This window comes from Schistocerca americana, chromosome 2, assembly GCF_021461395.2.
Source record: "Schistocerca americana isolate TAMUIC-IGC-003095 chromosome 2, iqSchAmer2.1, whole genome shotgun sequence".
In the NCBI taxonomy this organism is placed as follows: Eukaryota; Metazoa; Arthropoda; class Insecta; order Orthoptera; family Acrididae; genus Schistocerca; species Schistocerca americana.
Window position 1 is genome coordinate 624,099,113 of NC_060120.1, and position 21,143 is coordinate 624,120,255.

The following is a 21,143-nucleotide window of genomic DNA, read 5'->3' on the forward strand; positions in this document are numbered from 1 at the left end:
TTTTTGTGAAGGGTTAGGTGAACACTACACAGTGAGAGAGGACTAGCAGTACTGAAAAAAAGAAAGTATGTGACTTTTAAAATGTAAAAATATATCCATTGTCTATGTCTGGGACATTTGTTCATATTCAAGGATGATATTTCTGTTTCACTTCCAAAATTACTTTAGCAGCAACAGCTTGTACACACAATTATGCTCAAGACTGTTCACTTCCAAGTAATATTAGCCAGAAGTTACAAGTACATTACTTCACCTTTTGTATCAATGACAGTACCAATGTCATCCTTTTCCAAAGTCTAAATCAACCACTGTACCACCCTAGTAGTTTATATAATTTATCATAAGAAATAGGATTTGGTTCAAAAATACCACCACCCACTGTTAGTTTGAAACAAGGAGTATTCTTAGTAAAATACAAAGAAACATATGTAATGACTATCAAAATAGACATGCATTATAATAACTAATGCTAAATCTCTAATGTACACAAATATTATAATGCCAAACTCACGTCATTTTCTGAGAACATATCCCTGTAATTACTCATGAGACATGAAAAACGAAATCCAAATGCTGATTTTGATTCACTGGGAAGACCATAATGTATCAGCCATAGAGAATCTGTTATCTTTAAGTCATATAATATTGCATCTGAGCAAACAAGAATGGGATATGAACCTGATATTTTCATGAGATTCCACTTCCTGTACACATCTGTGAAGAGACAGTCAGGTGATCACGACAATTGGAGAGTAACCAAGTAACATTCAAAAGAATAAAATAAAACCATGCATAACCATCATGACATAGAAAAATTCATTTTTCTAAATGCCTGAGACACTCATAAACTCACCTTCAATGTCAAAATGTAGCATATTTTCATGAGCAATCAGAACATGTTCATATGCTGATTTCAATGCAAGGCCTAGTTCAGCAACATCCTCTACAGATTCAGAAACAACTACCATTTTATACAAACCAAAGTTACTGTTCAGAAGATCTGAAACCAATCAGAAAACAAATATTACAACAAGAAGATGGGAGAAAAATAAATAAATAAAAAGTAGGTGACCTTTTATTCCTGAATCACTAATGTGAAACAAGTTGTAAAGTTTTTTGGATGACAATGCTCCGCTACACTAGCTGTTGAAACAAAGATTAGAATATCCCTTTAATTTGTCTTTTCCACTGCTGCACACTATGGCTGTGTAACTATTTTAAATGTATGGTATAACCTGTTAGACAGTCAAAACATGCATTGTTCACACATTGTTGTAACACAGCTGGGTGGCTGGAATTTAAATAAAAACAATACATGGTTCTTGGCCATGCTCTTTTGGGGTCATATGCTTGACACAACACCATAAATGTTAACAAAGCTGTAACTTTTTTGCATCAATATACATCTTTCACTTGATGGAATTTACTGTGTAAGTCAGTTGTCATGTTTTCAGTAAAACATTTCATATCTGGGAGAAGGGTATATTTACTTAATTATTCCTAGTACATTATATGAGTCACATTGCAAGTCTGTGGGTCTCTGCAAGATGCCAACGATGAATATTTTATTTCAATGAATTATTAAGCATTATAGTGCAAATATTAGTCATAATTTTATATCATTAACTTTAACAGTTTCTGTGAAGATATTTTTCAATATTGTAGAAGGAATTACCTGACAGAAAGAACCTTAATTCACTCTTAATCTCCATACAATTACTCACAATATAGTTAATATCGTTTGATAAGTACTAAAGAAAACAGAAATATCTGTAACAAAAAGTGCATTAATAAATATATGTATTGTAAAGAAACAGCTGTCAAAGTAATAATTTTTGAATGAGGTTAAATTCATTGGTGGAGAAGCCAGATAAATCTCAATGTGTACCATTATGTCATTCTGCACCATGACAAGTTTCAATGATGACATGTGTATGGGTTTGTTATGGATTTATAATTTTTCGATTTTTGTCCATGACATTTGAGAAAAAGTGTTTTTATAGTAATAACAAGGGCATAAAATTATGTTCTGATGTACAGACAGTCTTGTTGTTAGTAGTATTGTAAGAACACTGCTAAACATAACAGCATAGGACTTACGTGGAATTTAAGCAGCAGTCACAACACAATATAAAAGTTAAGAAAAAAGTATACAAAAATATACACATATAATGTGAACAAGCAAAAAAATTCTTTTGACCATCAGTATGAAATCAAGTAGGAAGCAAAGGGGTATACTACAAACAAATAAGTAGAAGACAATGTAGACTACACTGCAAAATGAGTGCAGTGCCAACCCTCCACAGGTAAACATGTCACAGCCTGGTATTTGTGCTAACCTTAAATGCATTTTCACCTTATATGCATATATTTTTGTATACATTTTTCTTAATTTTTATTTTTTGCTATGCTGTTAGCTACATATTATTTAATTAATTCCTTTATCCTCAGTCTATTTGTTGTATTTTATTTTGTAAATTACATGTTCTTATTGTAAGTAGGTGTAGTTGTGCACCATCTATTGGCAACTTGCAATTTCCTTCTGGGCCAGCACGAGCACACATAGTCGATTAGTCTGCTTACAATTCTAAATGGGCCATGTACAAATAGATCCACTTAGCACTGCTGTATATAATGTGGATTGGTTGACAAGTTACTGGTGTAACAATATTGCATGCAAAATATTGTATATCAATATGGTGGGTTTGACCTCTGCAAAATTTCGATTTATTTATTTGCACATCACTGCAGCCTGTTATGTGGGTTTGTAATTTGCATAATTTGGCTTTGTTTATTGCATTTTTGGATTTTATTTTATACTGATGATGTGTCTGTTTATTTCTTAGGTTTTGAACAGTTAACATTTTATCTCAACAGTACACATCATTATTTTAATGAGATCCATCTCTTACATAAGTGTCCATTGTGATGCAGATGTTGCATCTTAGCCTCATTTCACAAGCACACACAACATGTGTTTTTATAACTCATATTTAATTGAATTTTTGCTTTTATTATTACAGTTTGTGTAATCCCTTCTGGTACTTTACCTCACTGCAATTTTCTGCTATTATACCAGATCTGAAGATGGAGGCATAATCAGCTGCAACTTGTCATTTAATGTCATTCATATGCAATCTTGACTATTAACATATTTTATTAAAAACATTTTTTACTTTATGTATTTTGGCTATTAGTCAACTATGTTTGTTTCAAACACCTTTCCAACTCATTGAGCAGTAACCACAGAGTCAACATGAAAAGAGAGTATAAATGAATTCCAGTATGAATTGATAAAAAAATAAACATTTCAGTGTTTGCATAAGGAGTATAATGGTTTGTGATCAGAAAATGTAAGTTTAAATATGAAACTACTAATCAATCAAAGATTAACAATAACATGAGTACACTAAATAGGTTAGGATACAAAAAAAAAAAAGACTCAGCTACTAGTATTAAATAGTGTAAAGGGGGGAGTACGAGGATGGACTGACTGGAATTGTGAGCCAGACAGAGCATTGTCATTTGTTAATGGTGGAAAGTCAATACTGGATAAGGAAATAAAAAAATTAATCAAGAACAACCGTATAATAAAAATAACTAATTAGCAAAACAGAATAAGGTTTGTCTAGGTTGGTAAGAAGAATAAATACTAACAAAGAGATAGAGGGGCTGGCCAGTACTTAGCTCAGTACAGCCGATAGATACACAAAACAGAACAGAAAATTTACGTATCCTAGCTTTCGGAACTTTATTCCTTCGTCAGGGAGAAGAGAGGGGAAAAAAGGGGAAGATGGGGACGTAGATTCACTTACTCACAACCCAGGTTATGAAGCAACAGGGGAAATGTAAACAGCGAGGGTAGCAAAGATGGAGGCATGGTTGTCAGAGGGAAGCCAAAGATATTCTACTTTAAGTACTGTGCCAGCCTCAAACCAAAGAGGATGCATACAGAAGTAAAGATAAACACAACTATGTAGGATGAAAAGATGCGTGAATGGCTGAGAGGATTCTGTTTTGTGTATGTATCGGTTGTACTGAGCTGAGGTAAGTACTGGCCAGCCCCTCTATATCTTTGTTAGTATTTGTTTCACATCTTTATATGAGATTTTCCATTAATCATTTGGTAAAAAGAATTTCATTTCCAGGGCAACAGACAACTCAACAATAAATTCCCACATCACCAGTCAAAATATGAGATACAGCCAATTTTCTTTTTTTAATTTTCAAAATACTCTGTCAAGATCATGGGATGACAAACTATGTAGAAAAGTTTGCAATAAGTTATTTGGATGGAGATGTTGATTAAAGAGGTATGCTCCATTTGGAGCAATTACTTATCTGGGAGAAATCTGAGAGGACATTGAAATAAAAGTACTAGCTGCTCAGGGAAAAGAAGATAAATGGGATGGAATTTAGAGATCCCGAGAGGTGGAACCAAAGTTATTGATACAATTTTTGAAGCAATGAAATATATTAGATACGATGAGGTAGGGCTGTTCAGGTAGAATTACAAGACTCTTAATTCACATGACTGAGAGGATACGTGCATCTATTATATGAAGGCAAATGGATATGAAGAAACAAGCTCTGATGTAAAAACTCATGAACAAAGAAGTTAGGATTATAACAGACTTACGGAGTGAGATAAGTGTTATATCTTAAGAATATTTGGAAAAGCAGAGATCCAGATGGGTTTGTCCAGTATCACCAATTAAGGACCTTAGAACAGGAAGGATTATTGGAGGTAAATGGAAAGCTGTTAAGGAGAGGCTCTTTAATCATTTCCATCAGGCAGTAGTGAGGAAGAATGAACAGTGGTTACAACATTGGAGTCACATGCAAGAGGAGCAGGATACAAACACCTGTCTGGCCCAATAAACTTAGATTTTCTGTGATTTTCTCAAAGTGAATCCCAGAGTGGTACTCTTGAAAAAGAATGACTGATTTCCTTCATCACATTTGTATGACTGAAGTCTGGGTCTCATCTCAAACGACCTCATCATTAACTAGATCTACCCCTCCTATTCTTCTTTCCTTTCATTATTAGAGTGGACAGCAGCTATGAAGGTGGGTCAAGGTCAGATGCACAGAAGCACATAGAAGTGTACCAGGCAACTCATGGCCAGTTGTGCATCTGATGGCCATTGCCAAATGCCAGAAGCAGACAGCTGAAGCCTATAGTGGTAGTTTGATGACCATTCAGAGGATATACAATGAAGCTACAACGTCCACGCAAGCCTGCAGCTCACCTGTTTTCAAGTCACCAGGTAAGCAACACAACTGCAAAAAAGAAGCAGATGAGCTTGACGATTTTGCAAAAATCATTTTGGGTTCACAGTATTCAGCAAGTATACTAAAGGCGAATATCCGATAGCAGAAAAATTAGTTTTGCACATGAAAGAAGCCAAAAATTTTAACAGAAGAAAATGGACTGTATTGATGATGCCGAAAGACATGTGGTTCAGATCTCAGAAAATGAACAACGCCATCTCAAATTTATTACACAGATGAAACTTTCACAAATTAAAAACCATCCAAGGACTAAGGGCTGGAAGACAGCAAATGGGTATGATGGATTAACAGTTTCAGTTAGTAAGGGTAATAGAACTGCAGTGCTCCATGTCAGATCAGCAGACACGGGCTATATTCCCAAGAGTAATATGGTATCGATAGCTACGATGCCACAATGTAGGTGTACTCTGCTAGGTTGGCACTATGACACCGACACCGACGACAGTGCCCTCTAGCCGGTGCTGTGCAGCTCTACAAGTGCCGCTCCAGATTCTACCTATTTGATTCCGAGGAGACGACCTAGCAACATTGTTTCTACTTCATAGGGGACTAGCCATTACAGACATTGTTACTTCAGTTACTTCAATGACAGTAGGTCCAACTACTAGTAGCAGCTAGCTGTACGGCTTCCCATCTACGTGCTCACCTGTACACAAAGTTCAGTATTATCAGTTGTGTATGTTCATACCACAGTAAAAGAGTTTTAACTTATTTGCAGTACCGAAGCATTTCACCTTTTTCTACTCCTACTCACTTCTACATTCGGCCTAACCTTCAGTTTACAGGAGCAGACCCATGTGCTGCCTTCCAGGCAGGATACTAAAAGTACACTGTTTTTAAAGACATTAAAGGCTAAGATTTCTTAGATTACCATTATGAAATGACATACAGTGTGTTCTATCAGTGGTTTAAAGAACAACTCTTGCTCAATATTTGGGTGTGTTCGGTTATTGTCATGGATAATGTGAGGATCCACTCAGTGCAAGTGAACAAAGCTCCAACTACGAACATAAAAAAGGCAGACATTATTGCATGGTTGTAATGTAATGGAATATCTTATGCTGTCAAACACAACATTGAGCGTGCAGAATTCAGTGGGTTGCTGAACACTCAGAAACAATGCAACTTGTCTCTACAGTCTGTGATCTCGGCATGGTATATGCTCGGCATGGTATATGCTTCAATGCCAGTTGTTGGCTATATCTGGTTTGCACATTACACTGTTTACGAAATGGACTGGCACAAAAGTTCTGTGTTAGCTCTATTAAAACACACATTTGCTCCCTTGTCCATATGCTAGTTATGTTGTTAGGTCCGTAGTATATATAAATAAAACTTCAATCTCCATGGACATGTTACATGGCAAAAAGAAAAGTACCATGTCCAGTTTATAAGGACATATCTTATAAAAGATCATCACACGCAGTGCAATACAAATTCTTACTTGATCACTGTTCCTGTTAAGCAGCAAAATCTTTACAGCATGTTAAATAAGAAACTCAACAAAAAAAAGTGTGAAATATCGTACTGCAATCAGTGCAATCTGTTTTGTAGATTAAGCAAACCAAACAAACTCACTCCTCAGAAAGACACAATTATATTTCCGTAACATCAAATATTATAGAACATACTTTACTTAAACTAATAAGAAAATATCGTAACCTATTAGAAAGCATGAATGCCAGTAATAAAAATATTTGGACTTAGTGTGGTGCGAACCAGCAACACATCATCTGTTCTTACCAGTCTGCAAGGCTGCTCATTGCACCACACCAACCATGACTGTCCAGTCACTCTACTTTTTATCCTACTGGCTACAGAAAGCTTTCATCATAGGTAAGTTCTGAGCAGACATTTAATTATAACAAACTGTATTAAGAACATTGCATTTCTTAAGGATCCTCAGTGAGACATTGCCTTGAAATGGCATATGTTAATAATATGTAGGTTACAATAATTCTTTAACTGCTAATATGACGTTTCCCGTTATTTTATTACAACAAATCATACAATTAGTGATGGTTTTTTGAGAGATCCTCTATTTTCTGATGCTTAGAAATGGCAATACATATGGGCTTCAACTGAAAGCCAACATGGCATCTTGCAAGTTGTAATCCTACCCTCCCACACATCACCAGTCTATTTTCAGTCACTTCATAAAGATTAATTCGTTTCTAAAGCTTCGAGACGTTTAACTTTTTTACTTATCTTCATTTTCTCATTGTTGGCTGTAGTTCATCACATCTAGGGGTAGATTCTTGAGACTGAAATTTTTTAACTTTATGAGTTCCAGGTGATATGATAAATATTAAGTAATGCTGTTGCATTCTCTCTGTTTCTATGACTCTCTTTATTTTATCCCATTCTTTTATGTCACACTATCTTTACAATCTCCACTTTAAAAACAGAAATTTACATTGTTCCTGCCAAACAAAACATGTCCGATTCCATCACAGGCATGCCCACTACTCCTAACACATTCTGCAGTACTAACAATGTTCCAAAGAGTTTATGAAACAAAAGAGTTCATGAACTTTCTTGTCAAAAGAAGAATCATCACCAAGTTATATCATTATTTTATAAATGAGTCCAGAAATAAATTTAATAAATATCGTCAGAGTGTGCAGTTTAATAATAGGAATTGTAAGTATGCCAGATATTTCATAATTTCAAATGTTTTTAAAAGAAGGGTAATTTTAACTGTACATACAAAGTTAATACATATCAACTGTAATTAATTTCTTTTTATACATTTTAGCCCAAAATATAATACATTGTACACAAAAATCAAATGAAATTCATTTAGTTAAACAGCTGAGATAATGTTCTCATATACAAGTTTCAAAAATATTCCTGGTATCGGCTATTTCTATTATAGAGAGGTAATGTTAGAGGAGGGTGTCCCATTACAGAGTCTGTACTGAGAAGAGATGGCGTGCATATGACGTAGGTGGCATTCGTCCACCTCATTGGTAAATGTTTAAACACACGTTCCAAATATCTGTCATGTTACATGTTGCTTCCGGAAAGACTTCCCAATGTGGTTTTTCCATAGTGTGATGCCAGAAACTTGGCATACTCAATGCTCAATGCTCAACGTTCAACGTTCAAACGCACTGCCCATGTACCAATGGCTTTAGAGTTTGTCATATATATGAGCACAACTGCTGGTTCTTATCAATGTCTACAAGCTTGCATACAGAGTTTATGTGGTAGACAATGCTGTAAAGGAGCATGGACACTGTGCTCTTGGGTTACCCCCATACCTCTGCAATTACAGCCCGGTCAAGCTGGTATGGGCTTGGGTGAAAGCATATATTGCGAGGGAAAAAAAAATACATTTAAAATTGTAAATGTTGAGAGGCTTACACACAAGGCAATAGAAAGCATCTCAAGATCTGCATGGGCAACTTGTGTAAGACATGCAGAAAAACTGCAGGATGAAGACTACAGCAGAGGAGTTGGCAGGGACACAACCATGGAATCCTTTGTTACAGATCTTGCTGAAAGCACATCATCTATGCCAGACAGTGAAAGCGATGGCATGCATTTCTTAGTTTGACGTACGTAAACATTAATTACTGCTACTTATGAATTTGTAAATGTATGATTGTGTCAGCAGTTGCATTAAAAATTACTGACACCTCAAGTATTCATCTCTGCCTCATAATAATGCAGTTTTCTTCATAATACATATTTCATTCAATTAAATACATTTATCGTAATACAGTAGTAGGTTGCAGAAGGCAAGAAAATTAACTTTCAGCAGCCTTTTGAACAACCAATTTCTCACATCATTAAGGTCACACATTTTTAAAGCTTGAAAATGCTTTAAATATACTTGATCACTGCTGACATGTAATGTACACAACACAAAAATTCATTTACTTAAAAAACATATCGTTATTGTTTTAAAGACAAAACAATGAACATTGACAGTATTTAAAGGAAGAAGACACATCATCATTACTGACAAAATTGTGTGTGTGTGTGTGTGTGTGTGTGTGTGTGTGTGTCTCGCTCTTCACATTACTAAGAATGCAGTTCACTGTGGAACAATGTGTATTGTGTATGCTAGTGCGCTGTTAGCATTCACAGTGCATGAACTGAGTGAAGAATATTGGCAGCATTGCATCAGATCTTCCCTCTCTCCCTTTGCAGAATGCACGCCACACACGCCTTAATAGCTGCTCTCCACTCCAGACGATAGTGAATTTGTACACAGTTTTCTGATTGTATCACAGTAGTTAATCCTTTTCATGGGAATGTTTAATGAAAGAGAGAGTTGTGGACTTAAGAGCCAGCAAGTTATTCTTTTATATGTGTAAAGACAAATAAGAGTCAGATTTAAAGCCATATGGTGGAAATAGAGGAATGAATTGCTTCACCCCAGACAATAGCTGGAATGAATTTAGCTCAAAATGATAGAGAAGTGACAATGGAAGGTGATTGTAATTCATGATCTGAAGAGCTTGTAGAGCAGAAATGTGTGCAGGCCAGTTCTAAAAAACAACCTAGGAGAGTTATTAAAATGTTACAAATAAAGATTCTCACTTGGATCACACTTCCAGAATCAAAATTAATGCTCTTAATATTAAGATTTTTTTTTTTTTTTGAAAAATCTTAACCTATAGCAATTGCACTAAAAGACACCGTGACAAGAGAAATTTAAAATAAACTTGGCAGGGGCATAACCTAAAGACTGTGCAGCCCATACACTAAATGATAAAGAAAGCAGTGTGGACATGGTGCAAGGACACTACACCAGATCATCAAAATTGAGAGAGTTACCAAAGATGACACTTAAACCAGTTTTAAGTGATCCACTATATAAGTGCAACAGACCTGACCCTACGGTTTTGGCGAGATACTGTAGACCCAAAGCCATGACTAAATACTGCTTTTCTGTTCAAGCACGAATCACACCAATTTTGTATCTTGCTGTTTGGACTGAATTTATGAAAAATAGCAGGTTGCTACTACTCATTAGAAAAATAAACAATTTATGTAGATGATGTTTTGACAGCAAGATTGTTAGTGACTATAACACTGACTAAATAAAAGTTGAAGAATCAAATTTCCATGTAACTCCAGTAAATTTTATCTCGCTTTTTCTCTTACTATAAGGGAAAATCATTTTCTTGAGTGTTGATCACCACAGTTATTAATGAACATGTAGTCCACGTAGCATCACAGATTCAGAAATTGAAAGAGATCTGACAAGTTTAGTTTAAAGTTATTTGTTTACAATTCAGAAAACATTGCATTCAACCTCAACATAGAACACTCAATGTTGCTCTCTGCCATGGGATGAGTTAGTTGCTGTTCATGACCAGCCAGAAGTCATTCTGATTTTTGTCAAGCAATTGGAAATTGCTCAAAATGTATGTGTGGGATAGGCTACTGAGACACACATACTAGAGATACCAAATCTACTTCAAGTACTATCCTCTCTCTTGGACACTCCCTCTTCTGCAAGAAATACAAGACCTATCACATTTTGTTGACTTAACTATGACATATTACTAATAGGTTTGAAGATCCTGTACAGCTAAAATAGAAACAAAAAAGAGCTACACCATCCTCTCAAACAACAAATCTGAGGTGCTATCTCACAATGAAACTAAAACACCAAGACTGTGATATGCTACACCTTTTGGAATGTCTGTCAGAGGGAAGCAAGTCCAAAAGAGTAAGGATTTGTTAATTATCATAATTTTGAATGCACAGTGAGAAATGGCACCCCTTAATGAAATATCCAAGGGTCAGGAAGGATCACACTGTGTACTTAACACTGTACATCTGGGGTCTTCATTCAGTATATGATATGGCTGTTCTGCCAACCACTGGGGGAAGGGATGCAACCAGCAGTAGAATCCACAGAGATAAGAACTGAAGTTCCACGTGAGAATGTTTGGGCAAACCTCAATATAAAGTATGGGCATAAGCTTGTAGTTGGATATTTCTACTGACCACAGGCGTATCTCCAGATGTAACCGAAGACTGTAAGAGATATCTTCAGTGCTCTAGTACTTTTGTTCTCCAATCATACAGACACCATTAGAGGACACGTTAATCATCCAATTCTTGATCTGGATAATTGTAGTTTTACAAATTGTGGGGATGGTATGACAACTTGCAAAACATTACTAAAACCTTCTCTGAAGGCTACATGGAACAGATAGATCAGAAGCACATTAACAAAGGAAATATACTGGATCTAATGACAAGAAACTGACCAGACCTCTTTGATAGTGTCCATACTGAACTGGTATCCATGACTGTGATATGATGGCAGCAACAATGATTAACAATAATACAAAAATCGATCAAAACAAACCCCCTCTTCCTTCTCCATCAACCCGTCTGCCAGAAGAAGGAGTCACTGTCTCCGAAAGCATGCACATAAAAAAAAAAAAAAAACTTTTTTTATATGTGTGTTCTCCTGTCAGTGTAGTTGGTGAGTAGATTTTTTTTTAATCTATCCAATTACATTATATTATCAAAACAAATAGCAAGATTTGCATGCTTGGCAAATTCCTCAATGAGGAATTTGAAACATTTAGCTCTAAGCAGGAGCATACAGAGGAAAGGGGGTTCAGATTTAGAAGAATAGTTGGACCAAGCAGTGGATAAATTCATTATGGAAGGAACCCAACATATATACAGCCTCTATAAGGAAATTTCTAAAGAAACCGCAACTACTGCACGATGTGTATAAAACAAAGCATAGAGATACAAATATAATGGAAGGAAACATTCCACGTGGGAAAAATTATATATAAAAACAAAGATGAGGTGACTTACCGAACAAAAGCGCTGGCAGGTCGATAGACACACAAACAAACACAAACATACACACAAAATTCAAGCTTTCGCAACAAACTGTTGCCTCATCAGGAAAGAGGGAAGGAGAGGGGAAGACGAAAGGAAGTGGGTTTTAAAGGAGAGGGTAAGGAGTCATTCCAATCCCGGGAGCGGAAAGACTTACCTTAGGGGGAAAAAAGGACAGGTATACACTCGCACACACGCACATATCCATCCACACATACAGACACAAGCAGACATATTTCTGCTTGTGTCTGTATGTGTGGATGGATATGTGCGTGTGTGCGAGTGTATACCTGTCCTTTTTTCCCCCTAAGGTAAGTCTTTCCGCTCCCGGGATTGGAATGACTCCTTACCCTCTCCTTTAAAACCCACTTCCTTTCGTCTTCCCCTCTCCTTCCCTCTTTCCTGATGAGGCAACAGTTTGTTGCGAAAGCTTGAATTTTGTGTGTATGTTTGTGTTTGTTTGTGTGTCTATCGACCTGCCAGCGCTTTTGTTCGGTAAGTCACCTCATCTTTGTTTTTAGCATAGAGATACAGATAGAGATATGCTAAATGACACTTGTTTGGCTGTCTAAAGGACAATTTGTGAAGCCTTCAATGACTGCTGTAGAAGAATGTTATCCAGTGACCTTTCACGAAACCCACAGAAAATCTGGTAAAATGTAAAAGTTGAAAGTTAGCTCCCTGACACTCACAGATGAACAGATAACACAGGAATTAAAACAGAGTAGTAAAGCAAAAGCAAAAACATTTAACTCCACTTTCAAATGTCCCTTTACAAAGGAAAATTCAGGAGGATAGCCCCAGCTCAATCCTTGGACCACTGGTAAGGTGTGTGATATGGATATGACAGTGTCAGTGCATATGAAACAGCTGAAATTGTTAAAATTGAACAAACCGCCAGAGCCCAGTGGATTCCATATTAGATTGTTCACAGAATTTGTGTCCAAGTTAGCCCCTTAACTATAAGAAACCACTGATCCCTCAAATGAAAAACTGTATCCAAAGATTCAGAGAACACACAAGCATATCAATCTACAAAAAGGGTAGCATAAGTTATCTATTAAGACCCATACAATATCTTTGACATCAATCTCTTGTACAATCATAGAACTTATTCTGAGCTCAAACATAATGTGGCATCTCAAAGAGAATGAATTCGAGAAACATTGGTCATGCAAAGCAGCAATTCATGTTTTCTAACATGACATTCTGAAAGCCATGCAACAAAGCTGTCAGGTAAATGCACTATTTCTTGACTTCAAAAAGCATTTGACTCAGTACCACACCTACATTTATAATCAAAAGTAAGATCGTATGTGATATCAAGCAAAGTTTGTAAGTGGAGTGAGGACTTTTTGGTATGGAAGAGGGAGTATGTTATCTTGGCTGAAGAGTCATCGACACATGCAGCAGTAATGTCAGACATGCTGTAGGTAAGTGTCACGGGAACCTTGTTGATCATGTGACATATTAATGAACTTGCAAACACCGTTAACAGTAACCTTAGACTTTTTGAAAATGATGCTGTTACCTATAGTAAAGCACTGTCTGGGAAAAGGTTGCCAAAATATTCAATAAAATCTTGGTATGATTTCAAATTGATACAAAGGTTAGTAACTTGCATTAAATGTTCAGAAATTTACAACCGTGAATTTCATAAAATGAAAAAAATGTAGTATCTTAAGTCTATGATATTAATCAGTTACAACATATATAGATATTTGGGTGTATTTATTTACAGGGATGTGAAGTGAAATGATCACAAAGGCTCTGTTACAGCGTGTCAGGTGGCAGACTTTAGTTCATTGGTAGGATACAGGGAAAATGAAATCATTGTACAAAACAGACCACTTACAAAGAATTTTTGTAACCAGTTCTCAAAAATTGCCAAAGTATGTGGGGCACAAAGCAAACAGGGCTGCCAGGGAATACTGAATACATAAAAAAGAAGGTCACAGGTTTGCTTAGCCCATGGGAGAGAAATTCAGAGATATCAAAATACTTGAAACTAGCAGACACTTTAAGATACACCAATTATCTTACAGAAGTGTACATACCATGTTTCAAGGACCAGTACCTTAGAATATACTAAAATTCCTATGTATCTCTTGTATATAAACTGCAAAGACAAGCTCAGAATAGTTAAAGTAAACAAAGAGGCATTTAAGCAATCATTCCCCCCTTGTTCTATACACTAAGCAACCCTACTAAGAGCACCGAAGGGAAGTTTCTTTTGCCATGCATTTCACAGAGGTTTTGCAGAGTACAGATTTTGATGGAGATGCTGGAATGAATGATACCTGTCACCTGGGTTCTGAGGACAAACTTGGATTATTTTGATGCCCGACAGATACGAGATTGTGACAAATGGCCTTGCTCAAGTGATTTTAACAAAGATCACAATCAACTTCATCACGTCCAGAACTGGTTGTTATTAAGTTTTGTATCGAGTGGAAGGATTGAACCAGACACTTAAAATATTCTGCAATTTCCTAAAGGTTAGAAATTAAATTGAGAAATACAGGATATTAAAAATGGTTCAGGGGGTTCTACACATCAAAGGTTGCTATACAGTTAGTGCACAAGTGTGTGCTTGCAGATTATGTGACTTTCCATCCAGTTCAGATAATCATTGCTGTAGGAGACCCTGAAATATTAAGACCTAAAGAAATTTCCTCTGCAGATACAAAAATTAAAATGCTAAAGATCAACTGCTGAAGCTGAAGTTGGAGTTTGAGATGCTTCTAAAAAGCAGTGGGGCTAACATAATGTGAACGTGTTCAGATATGCTGCCACTCAAGAATGTGTGTGCTGTGCATATGATAACAAGCTCAGCTGAATTTTGATCCAAATCTACCAGTATCTGCTCAAATTCCGAGCAAATTCATTGAAATGTACAACTGAATTTGTTGTTTTACTTCTTTTTTTCATCTTTTTGCCTCATTTTCAATCAACTGTGTGTACAATGATTTGTCAGGATTGATGTCATAGTGTTATTCTCACTGCTTTTCTGTTCTATATCAGAGTAAATTTCAAATTTGTGAAGACAGTGGCATTCTTCATGGTTGAACTGCTGGCCAGAATTTAACTGTAAAAGAAAAATAGTTCATTCCATGGGAAGAAAAGGAGGATAGATTGGGAAATGCTGGAATGGAAGGACAAGTGACTCAGACCTCAGAATGAGAGGGACCCACATGTTTTGGTCATCAGCTGTACTTGCATTATGGCAAATACTATGTATTCACAAACTTCTCAACTGTCATATACATGATTTGTGAATCTTACAGCTACTTGTCTTATCGTGACATGGGAAAATGAGTTGAAAATTACTGCTACTTCTCAAACACACACATTCAAAAACTTTGTCTTGATATTGTTTAATTCTGAGGAAGTGTTACTTCCATGAGAATTTCGCCAGCAGAGAGAAAACTGTTAATTGCAGGTAATAAATATTGTCAATAAAGTGAAAATGTACCGTATTTACTCGAATATAAGCCGCACTTTTTTTCCAGTTTTTGTAATCCAAAAAACTGCCTGCGGCTTAGAATCAAGTGCAAAGTAAGCGGAAGTTCTGAAAAATGTTTGTAGGTGCCGCCACAACTAACTTCTGCCATCGACTATATGTAGCACTACACAGGCATGCTTTGCAGGCACAAAGATAAATACTGGTGCCACAACCTCAGCATCAGTAAATCAATTAAAAGAAAAGGTAGAAGAATGTAAACATTATGCCATGTATTCTTTCGTGTTTGCTGCTATCTCATTTAAATCCTGTCTGCCTAATAAACTAGGAAAGTAGAGTATGACAACAGCAAACGTGGAAGAATATACATATCATGTCATCCAGAATGAGATTTTCACTCTGCAGCGGAGTGTGCGCTGATGTGAAACTTCCTGGCAGATTAAAACTGTGTGCCCGACCGAGACTCGAACTCGGGACCTTTGCCTTTCGCGGGCAAGTGCTCTACCAACTGAGCTACCGAAGCACGACTCACGCCCGGTACTCACAGCTTTACTTCTGCCAGTACCTCGTCTCCTACCTTCCAAACTTTACAGAAGCTCTCCTGCGAACCTTGCAGAACTAGCACTCCTGAAAGAAAGGATATTGCGGAGACATGGCTTAGCCACAGCCTGGGGGATGTTTCCAGAATGAGATTTTCACTCTGCAGCGGAGTGTGCGCTGATGTGAAACTTCCTGGCAGATTAAAACTGTGTGCCCGACCGAGACTCGAACTCGGGACCTTTGCCTTTCGCGGGCAAGTGCTCTACCAACTGAGCTACCGAAGCACGACTCACGCCCGGTACTCACAGCTTTACTTCTGCCAGTACCTCGTCTCCTACCTTCCAAACTTTACAGAAGCTCTCCTGCGAACCTTGCAGAACTAGCACTCCTGAAAGAAAGGATATTGCGGAGACATGGCTTAGCCACAGCCTGGGGGATGTTTCCAGAATGAGATTTTCACTCTGCAGCGGAGTGTGCGCTGATGTGAAACTTCCTGGCAGATTAAAACTGTGTGCCCGACCGAGACTCGAACTCGGGACCTTTGCCTTTCGCGGGCAAGTGCTCTACCAACTGAGCTACCGAAGCACGACTCACGCCCGGTACTCACAGCTTTACTTCTGCCAGTACCTCGTCTCCTACCTTCCAAACTTTACAGAAGCTCTCCTGCGAACCTTGCAGAACTAGCACTCCTGAAAGAAAGGATATTGCGGAGACATGGCTTAGCCACAGCCTGGGGGATGTTTCCAGAATGAGATTTTCACTCTGCAGCGGAGTGTGCGCTGATGTGAAACTTCCTGGCAGATTAAAACTGTGTGCCCGACCGAGACTCGAACTCGGGACCTTTGCCTTTCGCGGGCAAGTGCTCTACCAACTGAGCTACCGAAGCACGACTCACGCCCGGTACTCACAGCTTTACTTCTGCCAGTACCTCGTCTCCTACCTTCCAAACTTTACAGAAGCTCTCCTGCGAACCTTGCAGAACTAGCACTCCTGAAAGAAAGGATATTGCGGAGACATGGCTTAGCCACAGCCTGGGGGATGTTTCCAGAATGAGATTTTCACTCTGCAGCGGAGTGTGCGCTGATGTGAAACTTCCTGGCAGATTAAAACTGTGTGCCCGACCGAGACTCGAACTCGGGACCTTTGCCTTTCGCGGGCAAGTGCTCTACCAACTGAGCTACCGAAGCACGACTCACGCCCGGTACTCACAGCTTTACTTCTGCCAGTACCTCGTCTCCTACCTTCCAAACTTTACAGAAGCTCTCCTGCGAACCTTGCAGAACTAGCACTCCTGAAAGAAAGGATATTGCGGAGACATGGCTTAGCCACAGCCTGGGGGATGTTTCCAGAATGAGATTTTCACTCTGCAGCGGAGTGTGCGCTGATGTGAAACTTCCTGGCAGATTAAAACTGTGTGCCCGACCGAGACTCGAACTCGGGACCTTTGCCTTTCGCGGGCAAGTGCTCTACCAACTGAGCTACCGAAGCACGACTCACGCCCGGTACTCACAGCTTTACTTCTGCCAGTACCTCGTCTCCTACCTTCCAAACTTTACTGCTGTAGATGGAAAACACTAACTGGAAAACTGGATAAAAAACTGATAAACCACAGTGTGTTGCAGAATACAACTCAAATAATGTAGCAATTTATTAATCTGACACGCCACTGAACTCGTAAGGATTAGTGTGCAATACCTAACAATGGTATTATTGTATTTTGCCTCCCACAGTCATTATAAGAAACACTTTTGACATTAGAGTAAACAAGCCCAGTGCTGACCAAGGAAAGCACATCGCACTGTCCATAATTTCAAGACAGTAGTGCAGATATTGTCAAGTAGTTCATACTGTCTTGTTGAACTACCATGATAAAAGCTAACAATAAGTCACCCGAGGTGCCCTCACTCCTGGGTACAATAATATTGTGTTTGACTAATAAGACTGTGAAATGGTAAACATTTGTTCCTTATATTCGCAGGACAGTAAAAACAGCAAAAGATGTCAACAAAAGTGTTCTATCTATTTCTGGTTAGATAACTCGTAAAAAGTTAACAAAAGTGTGGAAAAATCTTGGTACAGGAAGAGCATCTGATGATACAGAATGCATTTTCTACACAGGAAAAAAATAAATCCTTTCCCCGGGCTTCAGCTACAGATCACTGGGACCAGTAATGACATCCCACCGATTCCAGAGTGGCATTCTGCCTCCCACCAAATCTACAAAAATCCCAGTCCATCATTATACCAAACATACTCGAAACCCCTTGCCACATGGATCATACCCCAGTGGAAGACCCACATTCAAGACCAGTCCTATATGACCACCTACTACATCTTACTCCAGCTCCATCACAGGCTTCACTTGTCCTATCAAAGAGACAGAGACACTGCTACTGCAATTTTTATGTCAGCATGACCACCAACCAGATACCCACCCAAAGGAACGGCTCCTGCCAAACTGTCCGAAAGAAGAGCTGAGCACCAGTTGGCAGAACACTTTGCCGAGTACAACGTACTTGGTTTCAAAGGCTACTTCACAAGTCGATCCATATGGATCCTTCCCTCCAACACATGCATCTCTAAATTATATAGCTGGGAGTTGTCCTGCAATGCATGCTTCACTTCTGTATTGCTCCTGGTTTCAACCTCCTCTAGACACCTACCCCATACCGACCTCAGTGTGTCCAACAGGACCATAACTTCCTCTAGTATGTTTCCCCACCACAATTTACTCCTCTCTACCATTGTGCACTGCATGCAACTCCCTCTGCCTGTAGCCAGAATGACCTCATTTGTGCTGGTGCCTGTGCGACATTCCTATCCCATAAATTTGCTGTCTCTCTTTCCTCCATTCCTATGCCTCTCCATCCCCAACAACAGCCATCCTTCTCCAACACTCACTCCCACACTCTACCTCCTTTCACCCCTCCCCAAACCCCCCAACTTACTCCAAACAACACAACCCCATACCCCTGTCGAGCTCTGTACAATTCAGGATCTCTAGTGTTCGGTGAGTTGCTACCTTTAGTCCTTATATTATTTGAATGTTTAAACAAGCAAAAGATGATACAGACTTTGCAAAGAAATATTTAATCTTTACGGCAAAAGGAATTGTTTCAACAAATATAAACTAAATTACTGGAATGTTGGCTCATAGCTGCTGCAGATATAAGCAACAAAGAAGCTGTTCATTTCTGTGTAGTTATTAACTATCTGAATCTCTGTGCTATGAGAAGAATGAAACACATAAGGCAATTATTTCACCGTAAATTAAAACTTCCAAGATAAAATCAACAACTGCGAATTATCTTTTGTGAAGAAGAGTGGCAAGATGGTGGAAGTGACTGAAAATAAACTACCCAACAATGCTTAACACTCACGCCACTCATCAGTTGTGAACAGTACACATTGACAAGCTGGCTGAACTTTCTTCATTCATCTCTCTTACAAAACTTTTCTTGTATCATGCACAACTATTTGAAGGTTCAAGAAAACTCAGCCTTTCTTCAACTGTTGTACATTTAAAATTTTTCTTTGTCATTTTCTACCTTTCTGTTGCGATGTTGTACAGTCACAATATCAGTAGTATCACCAACCTAGTTTTATTCTGCTTCCACATGAAGAGATCCGCAACAACACTGAATGAAGTATAGAACAGTACAAACCCTCATAACTATAGAACACATCAATACACAGTCTCATAGGGGAGCATATAATAAGCAAGCAAACATAAGTGATTGAGGGCCCAGTGCGTCAGGCTTATACTTTACTGTTGTGCACATGGCACAGGGCTTGCTGCCCTGTCTGTCCAGGTTGCGAGGTGACGTCTCTAGGCCGGCCATGGAGGCACTTTTATCACATGCTGTTTGATTATGCACACTCGCACTATAGTGTTACAATAAACCTTCCCTCTTGGGAAAAAGCATTCGTAGTGGAGATGTACATGTCTTCATTGGTTGGTGACGACTGTTGGAACAGGTGTCGTACTGTCACAGGAGAATATGGTCTGCAATGATGCATGTGCAGATAGACTTGGTGCCCACTCCTCTGTAAGAAGCTGTAAGGGAGCACTGATGATTATGGTGCTGTATCCATGTCCACATCCTGGTAGGCACTCAGCTATGGAGGCAACAATGAAAACGGTGATGATGATAGCGGCTGCGAAGATGGAGGCAGCCCGGCGCTGACTACTCCACCTGGTGGTGATGGCACTCTGAGCGAAGATGGCGCTGGAGCCAGAGGAGGTATGGATTGCATCGTGAAGGCCAGTGCAGATGGTGGAGGTGACCATGGGGATGGAGAGCTCTCCAGTATGCAGTTGGTCACACGTGAATGGAGCTGGTTGTAGTGTCTTGACACCAAGCCACTGGAAATGTGTAAGAAGCAGAGGTGGCAGCCTTGGCAACGTTGGATGTCTGATTGTATCCACTTAGGGTAACAGCCAAATCTGCAAGCCCAAATGACGGAGCCCAGATGAACTGGCCACGAGGCAGGTGCCGGGGGATGGCAAGGCATCATCTGGAGCAGATGAAGCAGCATAAAGGGCTGGCAGCCATGAAGCAGCTCCTCCAGGCTACGCTTGCTGACTGGAATGAACCTATATGAAATCAAGAAAATATCTAAGGGTTCCTCAGGAGAAGATTGAATGATATATTTTTTTCATTTGGGTTTTGAATGTACAGACCAGCTGCTCCACCTCTCCATTGGACTGGGGACGAAGGGAGGGGCTGTAACATGCTGGATGTCACTCTTTGTATAAAAATCTTCAAAATCTTGAGACACAAACTATAGGCCGTTGTCCATCACAAGCACACACAACAATTTCTCAAACGAAAATATCTTTGAGAAGGTCATACCCGTATCCGCTGTGGATGTAGATGGGTAGCAAACCACATAAGCAAATTCCGATAAAGCATCAACCACTACAAGCCAAAAGGAGTTAAGGAACGGACCCTTAAAATCAACATGAATATGCTCCCAGGTGCACTGGGGGATGGGGACTCTGTGAAAG

General features: G+C 38.7%; 1 protein-coding gene across 3 annotated transcripts in view; it reads right to left on the bottom strand.

Annotated features, from left to right (window-relative positions):
- The window catches only part of LOC124596376 (putative ATP-dependent RNA helicase TDRD12), a 470,123-nt gene that overhangs the window by 206,196 nt on the left and 242,784 nt on the right, over nucleotides 1-21,143 (bottom strand). For all 3 annotated transcript variants that reach the window (XM_047135490.1, XM_047135489.1, XM_047135491.1), the window contains 2 exons: nucleotides 854-1,000; nucleotides 512-714 (listed from right to left, as the gene is read on the bottom strand). In XM_047135490.1, coding sequence (XP_046991446.1) covers nucleotides 512-714; nucleotides 854-1,000 — 350 coding nt within the window. The remainder of the gene's footprint in view (nucleotides 1-511; nucleotides 715-853; nucleotides 1,001-21,143) is intronic.